Source organism: Melanostigma gelatinosum (assembly GCF_949748355.1).
Source record: "Melanostigma gelatinosum genome assembly, chromosome: 23".
In the NCBI taxonomy this organism is placed as follows: domain Eukaryota; kingdom Metazoa; phylum Chordata; class Actinopteri; order Perciformes; family Zoarcidae; genus Melanostigma; species Melanostigma gelatinosum.
Window position 1 is genome coordinate 4,249,454 of NC_136656.1, and position 15,995 is coordinate 4,265,448.

The 15,995-nt window shown below is 42.8% G+C and overlaps 4 protein-coding genes across 6 annotated transcripts; all 4 read right to left on the bottom strand.

Moving 5' to 3' along the window:
* Window positions 1-176: 176 nt before the first annotated feature.
* LOC306796439 (myeloid-associated differentiation marker homolog) lies at window positions 177-7,802 on the bottom strand. Of its 3 annotated transcripts, XM_079295355.1 has the most exons (4): window positions 7,759-7,802; window positions 6,299-6,449; window positions 3,662-3,686; window positions 177-1,580 (listed from the first exon to the last, which is right to left on the bottom strand). In XM_079295355.1, exon 4 carries the CDS (start codon window positions 1,447-1,449, stop codon window positions 601-603), a length of 849 nt encoding a protein of 282 aa, XP_079151481.1. In that variant the 5' UTR covers window positions 1,450-1,580; window positions 3,662-3,686; window positions 6,299-6,449; window positions 7,759-7,802; the 3' UTR covers window positions 177-600. The 3 variants fall into 3 exon arrangements, with proteins under 3 accessions (XP_079151481.1, XP_079151479.1, XP_079151480.1); XM_079295353.1 differs by lacking the exons at window positions 177-1,580; window positions 3,662-3,686 and adding an exon at window positions 4,202-5,294 and having other exon boundaries at window positions 7,759-7,796; XM_079295354.1 differs by lacking the exons at window positions 177-1,580; window positions 3,662-3,686; window positions 7,759-7,802 and adding exons at window positions 4,202-5,294; window positions 6,981-7,052.
* Window positions 7,803-8,062: 260 nt separating this feature from the next.
* Window positions 8,063-10,056, bottom strand: LOC306796790 (GTPase IMAP family member 7-like; the record flags this gene model as incomplete). Its single annotated transcript, XM_079295858.1, has 2 exons — window positions 8,063-9,681; window positions 9,946-10,056. 2 exons carry the CDS (start codon window positions 10,054-10,056, stop codon window positions 8,500-8,502), a joined length of 1,293 nt encoding a protein of 430 aa, XP_079151984.1. The 3' UTR covers window positions 8,063-8,499.
* A 525-nt stretch (window positions 10,057-10,581) lies between these two features.
* LOC306796441 (myeloid-associated differentiation marker homolog) lies at window positions 10,582-12,007 on the bottom strand. Its single transcript, XM_079295357.1, has one exon. It carries the CDS (start codon window positions 11,852-11,854, stop codon window positions 11,006-11,008), a length of 849 nt encoding a protein of 282 aa, XP_079151483.1. The 5' UTR covers window positions 11,855-12,007; the 3' UTR covers window positions 10,582-11,005.
* On the bottom strand, window positions 11,870-15,562 carry LOC306796791 (GTPase IMAP family member 7-like; the record flags this gene model as incomplete). The annotated part of the gene is made up of 3 exons (XM_079295859.1): window positions 11,870-11,985; window positions 14,668-15,417; window positions 15,520-15,562. 3 exons carry the CDS (start codon window positions 15,560-15,562, stop codon window positions 11,870-11,872), a joined length of 909 nt encoding a protein of 302 aa, XP_079151985.1.
* Window positions 15,563-15,995: the final 433 nt, after the last annotated feature.

The window sequence follows — 15,995 nt, forward strand, 5'->3', positions numbered from 1 at the left end:
CCTGAATCCTTCTACAAAACCTCACTGCAAGTATGCTTCAAAGTGACAGAGGAACAAAGGCTTGTTGCAACCGTCATCTTCATCGCTGCATTAAGAAAACCACAAAACAACCAAAGTCACAGCACATTGTCACACAAAAAAAAAAGAAGAAATTCATTGGTTAAAGTGAGAACTTTATTTGCTCACATTACATTCTTTCAAATGCTTCAATACTGATCGAGACAAAGGGAGAGCTAACGTATTTCCCCCCCAAAACCCTTATGAACAAAATACTTTGTGAGCTAAATCACGTTCATTTTCACGATCAACACTTGAAATGATGAAGGCACTTGCAAATGACAAGGTAGTAAATGTAAACCATACTTTGGTGTTTCATTTTCACCTCTTTACTTAAGATTTCGTTAAACTGATTTCTATTTTTCATTTTACAAAATGGAGCAAAACACGCAGAAGATCTTGGGTAGATAATCACGAGAATAAATATGAAACACAATGTATATCATAGGTCAGGCGGAGGGCTTCCTCGTCGGCAACCAGGGTGCCCGTGTGTCTCAGATACAGTAAACAGATACAGCCTCCCCTCCTTCATCTCTTTGCCCCTCAGGCACTGACAAACACGAGTCTGGCGGTGTAGGCCAGGTCGGCGAGGTAAAGCAGGAAGTTGAGGGCAGTGAGCACCGCCACGGTGATCAGTTTCGACGACGCTCGGCTGCTGCGCTGGTACTGTTTGTCGAACTGGAACACGGGCCAGATGATGGTGGCCGTCAAGTACATGATCACCGCCAGGAGCCCGTACGCCGACAGGAACTTGGAGAAAGGGATGGGCAGGCAGCCGGTGCACTCGCCCACGCACAGCACCACCACGGCCATGGAGAGGATGAAGCAGATGCAGTACACCGCCATGCACCACTTGAGAGCCGCGTGGTGGTTGTACGACACGGGTTCGCTGACCAGGATGAAGATGATGCAGGCCACGAAGGTCTGGCACACCTTCAGCAGGCCGGGAGCCGTGGCCATGTAACCCGCCACCTCTCCTGGCCTCGCTTTGGTCAGGCTCACCTCCCCCATGTAGGCTACCGCCGCCAGGCAGGAGAAGACGGTGGCGGCGATGCGATAGGCGCGAGTGTCGCCGTGGAAGTACTGGTCCTTGAGGAAAAAGAGCGGGAAGATGACGGAGGCGGACAGGCAGAGGAGGGAGGCGTAGCAGGCGATGGTGATGGGGAAGTTGGTCCAGGACACGGGGGCCCGGGTCTGGAGGCCGAACACCTCCACCAGCAGCACCAGCAGCGTGCAGGCGAAGCTGAACGCCCAGCAGAAGATGCACCAGTCGGCCATGCCCCCGTACAGCGAGGCTCCGTGCGCCGCCAGGCTGAAGGCCACGCAGGTGAACAGCAGGGCGGCTACGCGCACCCATAGCAGCTGGGAGGTGGGCAACACGATCAGCGGCATTGTGGGATGTCACACTCAGCTGGGAGTTGGAAGTGGCTTTCTGTAGTCCGGCGAGGGCGTAAGATGAGTCGTTAATGGGAGATCTTGTGTTGGCCGCTTGTTACACGCTCTGTCGACGTTTGTCACATATTCTGCAGGAAAAACAAGAAGAGAATCACTGTAAATTGAAGCAAAGTTTTATTAATGTAAATGCGAAAACCCGTTATATTGTTGAAAAATTCCTTTGGTGCTTTTATAAGTGCTCTCTTATTAAAGCCCGAACTTTGCATGTCTGAACAGCCCATAATGAAGACATGCTCAGTTTCCCATTCCAGTTGTAATTACCGTCAAACACATGTTATATTGATGTCACATGTTTTGCTAAATGTCAAACATACTTTTTTTGTCTGTGAGCTAATTAAAACCTGATGTAATGAGGAAATGACAAACACGAATGGTGAGAAACTGCAACATCGACGCTGCTGATTTGATCGTGACTGACTATATCTCGTCCCTGACACGTTGAGGCTCAAACTCGTGTTGAGTAACAGAGGAATGTGTGAGGAACGTGTTCGAGCTGTGACCTGTGCAGAGGAGGATTTACGGGGAAGTGGAAACGTTTCTGATGAAACTTCAAGGCGCTGGAAAGTCCCTCGGTCTGAAATGGAAGTAGTTGTACATTTCTCACTGCAGGATGTAGAAAACTATTTAACGTTGGTTCCCTCTAGTGTCCAAACTGTTGATGTGTTTTTTTAATGAGGGGTTTTGTCTCAGAGCTTTACAATCTGTACAACATATGACACCCTACTATTGAAACAGATGTGCAACCACTGTTTACCTTGAACAGGCCTGAGATCTGCTCATCATTTACAAATATAAATGACAGAATGAAGTTCTCTTCTTGGTGCTCGTGAGGACCGGCCTGCTTTTTCATTTAGCAGTATCTCCAATAATAAATGTGAAGCAGAATAATAAACGGCATCGTGGTTGTTTTAAGGTAGAGCGAGCAGCACGAGGATAAATCTCCACATTCGTGCACAGACGTGACTGTTGACTGTTCATTTCCCTGACCTCGAGACAGGAACATGCTTTGTTCCGATATAAGAAACCCCTTTTTTTGTTTGTTTTAATCTTTGGCTCTCACAATTCCGAGGAATTTATGAGATAAGAAACAGAACTTTGCGTGGGGGTAAACAAAGCCTCGCGAAGAGGAACGTGGGGAGAGATCCTCCTTCCATTTCCAAGTTTAATGCACTGAACTTTGGGAGGAGGAGGACGGGGATCTTTTCTTACATGTGGTCCCAATTATCTTTGCTTTCACAGAATATATTGAAGCCAGGCAGCGTACCTTTTGTCACAGGGGCTGCATGGCCCTGCAGCTTTTGGTAAAACATGCAGCATTGCTGCATTAGTCATCTGACAAAACTAACAATGTTTTTGTTTCATGCAGATGCTTACAGGTTGTTGAACTTTTAACTTAACCTAGAAACGTGAAGAAGAACGCGCTGCTTCATTCTGCTAACGCTAACCCTGAAGACTGCCAACCCAATTAGTCTTCCGGCCATCAACTCCGATGATTAGCTTCCTGTTCTGTGCAATGACTCGCGCAGGCCGGAAGCAGCTCTGGTGAGCTAATGGCACGTCTGCAGGAAGACAAATAGGCGAGCCGAATGAGCCCTTAATCACGTTAGAAAGCCTGTTATTACAGAAATGCAGCTCATTTCAGCTGCAGATCTAAATGTATAGGTTTAAAAAAGATGAGCCGGTTGAAGTGGAACTTCATGTGATGCTTGGCAGAGGCCACCCTGACCTGGCAGGTCTGTTCAGGGTGGTGACTGCGGTTTGGAAGGTACAGCTTGAAAAGAATGTTATTTTAGTTGGTTTATTACTGGCATATTCAGCTGGAGAGTATCGTACAGGCTGTGTAACCAGACTCACATTAATAGTGCCACAGTGTACAAGAAACAATCACAATGATTGTTAACAGATAAATGCAGCTACGTGATGTGTGTCACTCACAAACACGGCTACATTCACTGCCATCAAAGCTCCATGAATGTGATTAAACTCAGTGATGCATGAGTGCATGTTACATTTATACTGTACAGTGAAAACAATACTATCCTGCAGCATTAGGCGTTTTGTTAAAGGCATCAAGAATATCACACATGATAGAAGGAATACTCATCTTTATAAGTTTCGTGTCAAAGATGGCGGCTGCACCTTCTCATACCTTTTTAGGGTGGAGTGTTTTGTCTCTGAGGGAGACAAAAGAAGTTGGAAGGAATTGAATCTGTTTTTATTGGCAGCATCCGTACTCAACTACCAGTAAACAGACTGGAAACAAAAAGGCCTTTGTGTTCAACCTGTGGCCAGAGTACTTCTTTCTTGTAAATGTAAAAAATGACGGTTGTTTGCTGTTTCTGGGAATCAAATACAGATTCAAAACTTCAGAATAAACATGAACATTGCACGTGTCTCCTTGGTCTGACAAAAAGCTATTTGGAGATCTATGGCACAGAGGAAAAGAGGAATATAGACTAGCTTTGGCTACACAAACAGTACTTACTAATATAGATAATACCAAGATCAATATAGATAATACCAATGTCAATTCATTGTGTGTTTTAGTCTTGTAATGGCATTCATTGACAGTCAGAAAGTACAAGTATAGTCAGCCTTCGACTTTAACAGCATGAATGGATGAAAAAAGAAGCCGATAAGACATGTGATCAATCAGCTGTTTTAATGTTACATAGTAGATTTATGATTCTGCTTCAGTGTTCATTCAAATGGATTCCAAGGATCGTACGTTCTTTCATACAAAGCATACATTTGTTCCATGATAACTTCAAATGCCTTTTGTATTACCTTCACCGGTGTGAGTATTACCTCAACTACCCCTCCTACTGTAGTTGGAGGGGTCTCTGGTGGAGACGCGCCTAAAGCTCTCCCAGCTTGTTCTACCACCACTTCTGCCAGTTCTGGTGCTGATAATTGTTCATTAAATAGCGGTGCTTCCTCTGACACCTTCGCAGGTTTTAAATTCATCAACACAGCTGAGACAATTGCAAATAATCCAGCTATGATTACGACCCCCCAAAAACCTCTCTTCCATGTTGGAGCTGCATCGTCCGCCTGCTTCTTAAACACGTTGCTTCTCGCCTGCTTCCTGATCTCTTCCTGTGACTTGTTTCCTGAGGATCGTCTCATGCGCTCTTCCTCTTCCTGAATGTCTTCCTCCACTTCTTGTAGCTTTTCATCGGTGTAGAATCCTCCATTGTTCTCTGTCACTAGCTCGTCTATGGTGTTGAGCAGCTCTGCCACCTGGAACTGGTTACTTCTGTAGTCCTCGTTGTTCTTCCAGTATTTATTGTCGACGACGTGGCATCGGCCCCCGCACTTCTTCACCAGATCGCTCAGACCCTTACTCTGCTCGACATACGTCTCCATTTTCATTCCCTCTGGGAGCTGGTCACCATGAGTGAAGACGATCACAGCATATTTTAGAGCGTTTTCAGAGAAGTCTTCACAGATCTGTGTGACGACAGCCTTCTCCTGCTCTGTGAACTTCTCCACTTTAAGCACGATGAGGAGAGCGTGAGGCCCAGGAGCGCACTCTGTGATGCACCTCAGCAGCTCAGGGTTGGTCTTCTCCTCAGACCTGCCTGGCTCAAAGAAGCCAGGAGTGTCGATCAGGGTGATGCTTCTTCCATTGACAGATTTGGTTTCGGCTGCAGTACAATGCGATTTCAAGTCATTCAAATTGTTTATTTTGAATTTGGCCTCTCCAAATATGTTGTTGGCAAGGCTGCTCTTTCCAACTCCTGTTTTCCCCAGCAGAACAATCCTCAATGTGTTCGACACTAGAAGAGAAAAGTGACTCTCTGTCAGTAAATCAGTGCACTTGTCTCTTGCTTTCACACCTGTACTTTGGATCATTTGGTCCGGATCAATGGAAGAATGTTGTATTTTAGTTCTGGTCCGGTTTCTGGTCACACTGACCTTTTCCAAACAAAGTAAGAGGAGTAAACATGAAGTTTTACAGACTAAAAGTTAACTTGTTGATCGGGGAGCACACGGACACACACGTGTTGCATATTACTGTGGATCACTAGCACACACTTTTTAATTGACAAACAGTTTTTGACCTGATAATCAGGGACAATACCTGCACTTGAATTAGTTTTAACCTAACCAAACGGGTTAGGTGTGAAAGCACCTAGATGTTATAGGAAAAAAAACACAAGTTTATTAAAGGTGCAATTCCCGAAGCATTTCGATTGCCTCTCAACGGCTCTTAACATGGCAGCCGGCTCACAGGGAGAGCAACTTCATTCTCTGATCATGTAGACATTACTCTGCTATATCTTTACAAAGCAAATATTTGTTTGCTTCTATATTAATATTCAGACCGTTAAATACAGCTCCTTTTAAAAATCACTTGTCAAAAAAAAAATCATGTTTCAAAATGAATTCATAGGGACTGTGAGTGATAAAGCTGACAGGTGCACATTTTAAACATCTTAACTTCATTGTTCTGAGAATGAACTCATGGACACTGTCATACCTTTTTTAATGACACAGCAAAACTAATAAATCATTTTACATGACATTATAATCCACAAATCCTGTTTGGAGGAATCTTGATTAACAAGGTTTAAAGCAGCATCTATCAGAGCTTATTTTATCAAAGTGAAAATGATATACGTTCCAACTAAAATATAATACAACGAACTGAAATATATTTTAACCTAGATGTAGCATTAGTTGTGAGTTTTGAGATCCAAATACATACAGAATTGTTAACAATGTTAATTTGGATAAAAGTCTATGGCGCTCAACAGTTGAAAAAATAAGCCCAACTTACTGTCCATGCTGTGAAAACGTAGAAATCGGTGCAAAAAAGGACTCAGATCCGCGAGACGTCTCCCCTGGGATTCTTTTCTCTTGTTCTCTCGCTGTGACTTCACTCTTGCTTCGTTTCTTTCGACCTGTCCGACGTGTTTCTCAGCTGCGGCCTGAAGGAACGATCAAAGTACATTAGAATTGTTCTCATTCAGGTACATACAGGCATCAATATACTGCAGCATAAGTAATAACAAGGGTCTACCACAAATGTCTACATAACAGAACATTTGTCATTTTATAGGATATCAATGCTGACAATTCCTCCAAATGTATTTTTAGATTATTACATTTGAATTCAACATTGTAAGAGTGAAAAAAAATATAAAGAGAAAATCATCTAATCATGTCTCAAAGTCTTCATCCTTCATCATTTTCAGAATATCATTGAATTTAAGTTGCTTTGTAATTGCAACTATTTCTCTCTCCCTTTCACTAATCCTGTTTTTCTACACTTTTAACCATCTACATAAGTTTACTATTATTATTAAGCACAAGCTCTGTTGCATTTAAAAAAGCTACACAACTAAAATTATGACTGTCATGGTTTTCTTTCATTTCTTTAAATGATTGAAATAAAACGACATGTCCAGACAAAACACATCAAGCATAAAACAAACTTTCTTGATCTTGCGCAGACTTACAGTATAAAGATTGCAGCCAATATTAAGTCTTCTCTGTGGACTTGAATTCAAGCCATCAGAACATTACAAAATATGCTGAATCGGTGTTATTGACTGAATATCTGCGACAGCAATGTGCTCCGTGTGTGTGGATTAGTTTATGCTCATCGCAAGCGTGCTGAGTATTGTTATGATTATGGTTATGTGCTGTAAAGGGTCCGTCATTGTGCCAAAATACAATCAAAACTATTCTACATGTTGTCCTGAACGTGTCATCGTATAAATTCCCACCATCAGACATGCCTCTCTCTACTCTCTACTCTCTACATGCCTAAAAATAGGGCTAGGTCTTAAAAGGTTAACTCTGTGCTGCCATAGGTTGCTGAAATAGAGTCCAATACTACGTGTTCTTTGGTAGTTTGAGTCTCTATTTAGTTGCTCTCTCAGTGGAAACAGTAAAATATTAACTTTACTTTATCTTTATTACTTGATAAGCAGTTTATAGGGGCTGACAAAGCTTTCAGCAGCAGTCTTCTCAGATATACATGACATGGATACTCTGCTGAAATGTTACTGGCCAGATTATGTTGACGGTCGACGCGTCACAAACACCAAACACGTGACTCGTCCTCTCACAGGACGCTGCATGCTCGGCTGCTGCAGTTTGGTTACAATTGTTCAAATGTGATAATTTATGATATTTTATAATTAAATATGACTTTCCAGTATCATATCTGTCATAAAGTAATGTACAGTGAACAGCGTTGACATATAATAATAACTGAATGAAGTTACTTACTAACAGACGACCTTCCTGTGTGTCTCTTGTCCCGTGCTCTGACTCTGCTGGTGTTTAAGTTTCACTTTCACCGGCTGTAAGTGTGTGTGTGTGTGTGTGTGTGTGTGTGTGTGTGTGTGTGTGTGTGTGTGAGTGTGTGTGTGTGTGTGTGTGTGTGTTTGTGTGTGTGTGTGTGTTTGTGTGTGTGTGTGTGCGTGTGTGTGTGTGTGTGCGGTGGGGGAGGGTAGTTTACTTTACCAAGTAAAAACTCTATTTGCTCAAATATCATTTTTCAACAGATTTCAATTTATTCGTTGTTCATATTTGTCTTGGTGATACATTGTAATCCACAAAGAATCACAACTATTGTTCAACAAAATCATTTTGTACATTAAGAGACATTTCCTGGTTCGCTCTGTAACAGGAAACTGTGAACAATGTTTCAACAGGAGACAGAAATACAGCCAACAGTGTACACTCGTTTGATTTAAACCATTTTAAAGACTTAATTATGCTTTTAAAAATGTTTAATCTTTGTGGTTAAAGCACTCTGTGGTTCGCTAGTAAAACAGGAATAAGTGACTTTGAAACTCAAACAATACATACAACGTATTACATATTACTTATGAATAAACATATCAATCTCAGTGATTAAATATTGTTAAGAACAAGATTTTCATGCAATTTATTGGGAGATATGACCAGTAATTATACTCCCCGTCTTCAAGAGTCAGAGCTCATCATAGGTTTTAACTCTACACACTACTTCTTCAACAAAGATGTTATTGAGTCAACAACAGAGTTGCTTATACTCTTGACAGCCTCGAATGTCTTCTCTGCTGCTTCCAATGGTGTGTCTGCTTCCTGAGCAGTACTATATCCTGCAACACCTCCCACTACAGCACATCCCACTGTAACAGCAATTGCTGACTTTACAGCAATTGCTGACTTTACAGCAATTGCTGCTGTTGCTGTTGTTGCTATTAATGCTTCTGTTATGGTTGATGCTACTCCTTCTTTTGCTGCAACTGTTCCTGCTGCTGCTGCAAGTGCTTCTGTGGGTTTGGCTAAAGTAAGCCCTGCCTTGAAAGCTGAGTAAACTAATTTGCACAATATGACTCCACCAAAAAGAGCTCCTAACAATGCACCTGTTGCAATACCTGCCAAATTGATCAAAAGCCTCTTATACACGCTTTCTTTAGCCTTCTCTCTGATCTCTTCCTCTGGCATGTTTCCTGATGACTGTCTAATGTGTTCCTCCTCCTGTTTTATCATTACCGCCACTGCTTGTAGCATCTCAGTGGTGTAGCAGCTTCCTTCGTTTGCCTCAATCATCTTTTCTATTGTGTTGAGTATCTCCTCCACTTGGAACTGGTTGCTCCTGTATTCATCCTGCTGGTTGTTCTTCCAGTATTTATTATCAATGACGTGGCAGCGGCCTCCGCACTTCTTCACCAGATCACTCACAAGCTCATTATCACGGACAAAGTCCTCAATGGTCTGTCCTTCAGGGAGCTGGTCACCATGAGTGAAGAGAACTGTCGCATATTTGAAAGCTTCTTCAGAGAAGTATTCTTTTATCTTAGTGATGACAGCCTGCTCGTGCTCTGTGAATTTCTCCACTTTAAGCACAATGAGAAAAGCATGAGGCCCAGGAGAGAACTCTGTGATGCACTTCACTATTTCAGACTTCAGCTTCTCCTCAGATCGATCTGTGTCGAAGAGACCAGGAGTGTCGATCACAGTGATGTTTCTTCCATTGACAGGTTTAGTTTCCGCTCGACATTCACTTGTTGCAGAGTTAGGATTGTGGCCGATCTTGAACAGTTCTTCTCCAAATATGATGTTACCCACGCTGCTTTTCCCAACTCCAGTTTTTCCCAGGATGACAATTCTCCTTGTGTTTGACACTGAAAGAGAACAATGTTCATCAATAATTCTGTACTTTCACCTTTTGGTTGTTTTCATTTGAGATACACATGAGCTCAATTACAATAAAAATCATATTTGGTCAAAAGTCACAATGAAAAGGGAAAGTAGTTCGTAATTTACTCATGAAACGGTTGCATTATTGTAATAACAGAATGATGTATGGAACATGAAAAGAAGCCCACAAGCATCACAAACATCTTGTGTATCTAATCTCTTGTAACAGTACGATCACTGTCCAGCAATATGAGAGAAAAAGTGTAAAATAAATTAACTTACCGTCCATGTTGATAGTGAAGTGAAGTAACAGGAGCGACAGTTGGTCGGACAAGACTGCATGTGAATGTGTTTCCTGTGGAAGTCCCCTCTCATTGAATGGTGAGGACGCATCATGTCACTGCACCACCACTGCACAAATTAAAGTTGAGCAATTTTCGTATATCAAAGTCGGTGGGACTGTTTGCTGCTGCGGTTACAGTAACTTCCCCTATTTTCAAATATACAAATTCACCAAACACAGCTCCAACTTAGCAACATTTTCCTGATAACATTCACATGTTGATAACAATAGATTGTTTTGTCTGTAATTGAAGTAAACATTCTAAACTCTAAACTGGATAAACTTCTAACTTCTACTCTTTGGCATCCATCTAACAGTTGTATAAAGGGACAAACCCAGTGATTGGGAATGTTTACTCTCTTATTTGTCATTAAAGAGGAAATTGCAGAAAGACAGTTCCCTGAATCCTTCTACAAAACCTCACTGCAAGTATGCTTCAAAGTGACAGAGGAACAAAGGCTTGTTGCAACCGTCATCTTCATCGCTGCATTAAGAAAACCACAAAACAACCAAAGTCACAGCACATTGTCACACAAAAAAAAAAGAAGAAATTCATTGGTTAAAGTGAGAACTTTATTTGCTCACATTACATTCTTTCAAATGCTTCAATACTGATCGAGACAAAGGGAGAGCTAACGTATTTCCCCCCCAAAACCCTTATGAACAAAATACTTTGTGAGCTAAATCACGTTCATTTTCACGATCAACACTTGAAATGATGAAGGCACTTGCAAATGACAAGGTAGTAAATGTAAACCATACTTTGGTGTTTCATTTTCACCTCTTTACTTAAGATTTCGTTAAACTGATTTCTATTTTTCATTTTACAAAATGGAGCAAAACACGCAGAAGATCTTGGGTAGATAATCACGAGAATAAATATGAAACACAATGTATATCATAGGTCAGGCGGAGGGCTTCCTCGTCGGCAACCAGGGTGCCCGTGTGTCTCAGATACAGTAAACAGATACAGCCTCCCCTCCTTCATCTCTTTGCCCCTCAGGCACTGACAAACACGAGTCTGGCGGTGTAGGCCAGGTCGGCGAGGTAAAGCAGGAAGTTGAGGGCAGTGAGCACCGCCACGGTGATCAGTTTCGACGACGCTCGGCTGCTGCGCTGGTACTGTTTGTCGAACTGGAACACGGGCCAGATGATGGTGGCCGTCAAGTACATGATCACCGCCAGGAGCCCGTACGCCGACAGGAACTTGGAGAAAGGGATGGGCAGGCAGCCGGTGCACTCGCCCACGCACAGCACCACCACGGCCATGGAGAGGATGAAGCAGATGCAGTACACCGCCATGCACCACTTGAGAGCCGCGTGGTGGTTGTACGACACGGGTTCGCTGACCAGGATGAAGATGATGCAGGCCACGAAGGTCTGGCACACCTTCAGCAGGCCGGGAGCCGTGGCCATGTAACCCGCCACCTCTCCTGGCCTCGCTTTGGTCAGGCTCACCTCCCCCATGTAGGCTACCGCCGCCAGGCAGGAGAAGACGGTGGCGGCGATGCGATAGGCGCGAGTGTCGCCGTGGAAGTACTGGTCCTTGAGGAAAAAGAGCGGGAAGATGACGGAGGCGGACAGGCAGAGGAGGGAGGCGTAGCAGGCGATGGTGATGGGGAAGTTGGTCCAGGACACGGGGGCCCGGGTCTGGAGGCCGAACACCTCCACCAGCAGCACCAGCAGCGTGCAGGCGAAGCTGAACGCCCAGCAGAAGATGCACCAGTCGGCCATGCCCCCGTACAGCGAGGCTCCGTGCGCCGCCAGGCTGAAGGCCACGCAGGTGAACAGCAGGGCGGCTACGCGCACCCATAGCAGCTGGGAGGTGGGCAACACGATCAGCGGCATTGTGGGATGTCACACTCAGCTGGGAGTTGGAAGTGGCTTTCTGTAGTCCGGCGAGGGCGTAAGATGAGTCGTTAATGGGAGATCTTGTGTTGGCCGCTTGTTACACGCTCTGTCGACGTTTGTCACATATTCTGCAGGGGAAAAAAGAAGAGAATCACTGTAAATTGAAGCAAAGTTTTATTTATGTAGATGCGAAAACCCGTTATATTGTTGAAAAATTCCTTTGGTGCTTTTATAAGTGCTCTCTTATTAAAGCCCGAACTTTGCATGTCTGAACAGCCCATAATGAAGACATGCTCAGTTTCCCATTCCAGTTGTAATTACCGTCAAACACATGTTATATTGATGTCACATGTTTTGCTAAATGTCAAACATACTTTTTTTGTCTGTGAGCTAATTAAAACCTAATGTAATGAGGAAATGAAAAAAACACAACTTCACCATCGAATGGTGAGAAACTGCAACATCGACGCTGCTGATTTGATCGTGACTGACTATATCTCGTCCCTGACACGTTGAGGCTCAAACTCGTGTTGAGTAACAGAGGAATGTGTGAGGAACGTGTTCGAGCTGTGACCTGTGCAGAGGAGGATGTACGGTAAGTGGAAACGTTTCTGATGAAACTTCAAGGCGCTGGAAAGTCCCTCGGTCTGAAATGGAAGTAGTTGTACATTTCTCACTGCAGGATGTAGAAAACTATTTAACGTTGGTTCCCTCTAGTGTCCAAACTGTTGATGTGTTTTTTTAATGAAGGGTTTTGTCTCAGAGCTTTACAATCTGTACAACATATGACACCCTACTATTGAAACAGATGTGCAACCACTGTTTACCTTGAACAGGCCTGAGATCTGCTCATCATTTACAAATATAAATGACAGAATGAAGTTCTCTTCTTGTTGCTCGTGAGGACCGGCCTGCTTTTTCATTTAGCAGTATCTCCTCCAATAAATGTGAAGCAGAATAATAAACGGCATCGTGGTTGTTTTAAGGTAGAGCGAGCAGCACGAGGCTAAATCTCCACATTCGTGCACAGACGTGACTGTTGACTGTTCATTTCCCTGACCTCGAGACAGGAACATGCTTTGTTCCGATATAAGAAACCCCTTTTTTTGTTTGTTTTAATCTTTGGCTCTCACAATTCCGAGGCATTTATGAGATAAGAAACATAACTTTGCGTGGGGGTAAACAAAGCCTCGCGAAGAGGAACGTGGGGAGAGATCCTCCTTCCATTCCCAAGTTTAATGCACTGAACTTTGGGAGGAGGAGGACGGGGATCTTTTCTTACATGTGGTCCCAATTATCTTTGCTTTCACAGAATATATTGAAGCCAGGCAGCGTACCTTTTGTCACAGGGGCTGCATGGCCCTGCAGCTTTTGGTAAAACATGCAGCATTGCTGCATTAGTCATCTGACAAAACTAACAATGTTTTTGTTTCATGCAGATGCTTACAGGTTGTTGAACTTTTAACTTAACCTAGAAACGTGAAGAAGAACGCGCTGCTTCATTCTGCTAACGCTAACCCTGAAGACTGCCAACCCAATTAGTCTTTCGGCCATCAACTCCGATGATTAGCTTCCTGTTCTGTGCAATGACTCTGCTGGTGTTTAAGTTTCACTTTCACCAGCTGTAAGTGTGTGTGTGTGTGAGTGTGTGTGTGTGTGAGTGTGTGTGTGTTTGTGTGTGTGTGTGTGTGTGTGTGTGTGTGTGTGTGTGTGTGTGTGTGTGGGTGTGTGTGTGTGTGTGTGTGTGTGTGTGTGTGTGTGTGTGTGTGTGTGTGTGTGTGTGTGTGTGGGGGTGTGTGTTTGTGTGTGTGTGTGTGTGTGTGTGTGTGTGTGTGGGTGTGTGTGTGTTTGTGTGTGTGTGTGTGTGTGTGTGTGTGTGTGGTGGGGGAGGGTAGTTTACTTTACCAAGTAAAAACTCTATTTGCTCAAATATCATTTTTCAACAGATTTAAATTTATTCGTTGTTCATATTTGTCTTGGTGATACATTGTAATCCACAAAGAAGCACAACTATTGTTCAACAAAATCATTTTGTACATTAAGAGACATTTCCTGGTTCGCTCTGTAACAGGAAACTGTGAACAATGTTTCAACAGGAGACAGAAATACAGCCAACAGTGTACACTCGTTTGATTTAAACCATTTTAAAGACTTAATTATGCTTTTAAAAATGTTTAATCTTTGTGGTTAAAGCACTCTGTGGTTCGCTAGTAAAACAGGAATAAGTGACTTTGAAACTCAAACAATACATACAACGTATTACATATTACTTATGAATAAACATATCAATCTCAGTGATTAAATATTGTTAAGAACAAGATTTTCATGCAATTTATTGGGAGATATGACGAGTAATTATACTCCCCGTCTTCAAGAGTCAGAGCTCATCATAGGTTTTAACTCTACACACTACTTCTTCAACAAAGATGTTATTGAGTCAACAACAGAGTTGCTTATACTCTTGACAGCCTCGAATGTCTTCTCTGCTGCTTCCAATGGTGTGTCTGCTTCCTGAGCAGTACTATATCCTGCAACACCTCCCACTACAGCACATCCCACTGTAACAGCAATTGCTGTCTTTACAGCTATTGCTGCCTTTACAGCTTTTGCTGCTTTTGCTACTCCTGTTGTTGCTGTTGATGCTTCTGTTATGGTTGATGCTACTCCTTCTTTTGCTGCATCTGTTCCTGCTGCTGCTGCAAGTGCTTCTGTGGGTTTGGCTAAAGTAAGCCCTGCCTTGACAAAGTACACTAATTTGCAGAACATGACTCCACCAAAAAGAGCTCCTAACAATGCACCTGTTGCAATACCTGCCAAATTGATGAAAAGCCTCTTATACACTCTTTCTTTAGCCTTCTCTCTGATCTCTTCCTCTGACATGTTTCCTGATGACGGTCTAATGTGTTCCTCCTCCTGTTTTATTCCTCCCTCCACTGCTTGTAGCATCTCAGTGGTGTAGCACCTTCCTTCGTTTGCCTCAATCATCTTTTCTATTGTGTTGAGTAGCTCCTCCACTTGGAACTGGTTGCTCCTGTATTCATCCTGCTGGTTGTTCTTCCAGTATTTATTGTCAATGACGTGGCAGCGGCCTCCACACTTCTTCACCAGATCACTCACAAGCGTATTATCACGGACAAAGTCCTCAATGGTCTGTCCTTCCTTGAGCTGGTCACCATGAGTGAAGAGAACTGTCGCATATTTGAAAACTTCTTCAGAGAAGTATTGCTTTATCTTGGTGATGACAGCCTGCTCCTGCTCTGTGAATCTCTCCACTTTAAACACAATGAGAAAAGCATGAGGCCCAGGAGCGCACTCTGTGATGCACTTCACTATTTCAGACTTCATCTCCTCCTCAGGTCGATCTGTGTCGAAGAGACCAGGAGTGTCGATCAGAGTGATGTTTCTTCCATTGACAGATTTAGTTGCTGCTCGACATTCACTTGTTGCAGAGTTAGCATTGTGGCCGATCTTGAACAGTTCTTCTCCAAATATGGTGTTAGCCAGGCTGCTTTTCCCAACTCCAGTTTTTCCCAGGATGACAATTCTCCTTGTGTTTGACACTGAAAGAGAATAATGTTCATCAATAATAGTGTGCGTTTGTTTTTTGTCTGTTTTCATATATAAGAAGAAGATACACATGAGCTCAATCACAACAAAAACACCTTGTTGGTCAGAAATCTGTTGGTTCTTATCAAACAGCTGCATAAGCATAATAAGAGAATGAAGAATGGTGTCAATACTTTAAAAGAGGCCAACGAGCATCAAGAACATTTTACATATCTAATATCTTCTAAACGTACAAATCACTATCAGTTAATCTATTGTGGTGAATAACACAGAGGATCATTCTGTAAACAGGTCTTAAAGGATGGTCAGGCTTTCTTGGCCCTGATCCAGATCTGAGTCATTTTATGTATCTGGAACAGAGTCTGATCTGATACTTACATTTATCTAAATGTTGAATAAATGTGTATGTGACACATTGAAATAAGTTTATGACCTCCCACCAGCGACACTTTTTTAATTAAAAGCTGCCTGAATGTTTTGTAGTAAAATACATATTTTATATATATATATATATTAATAACAATATTCAGCATTACTTTTTTCCATATTTTTGTAAGACATTTAACTAATT

Excerpts from the sequence above, each read along its gene's own strand:
- LOC306796441 (XM_079295357.1), bottom strand. The coding sequence starts at position 11,854 with ATGCCGCTGATCGTGTTGCCCACCTCCCAGCTGCTATGGGTGCGCGTA.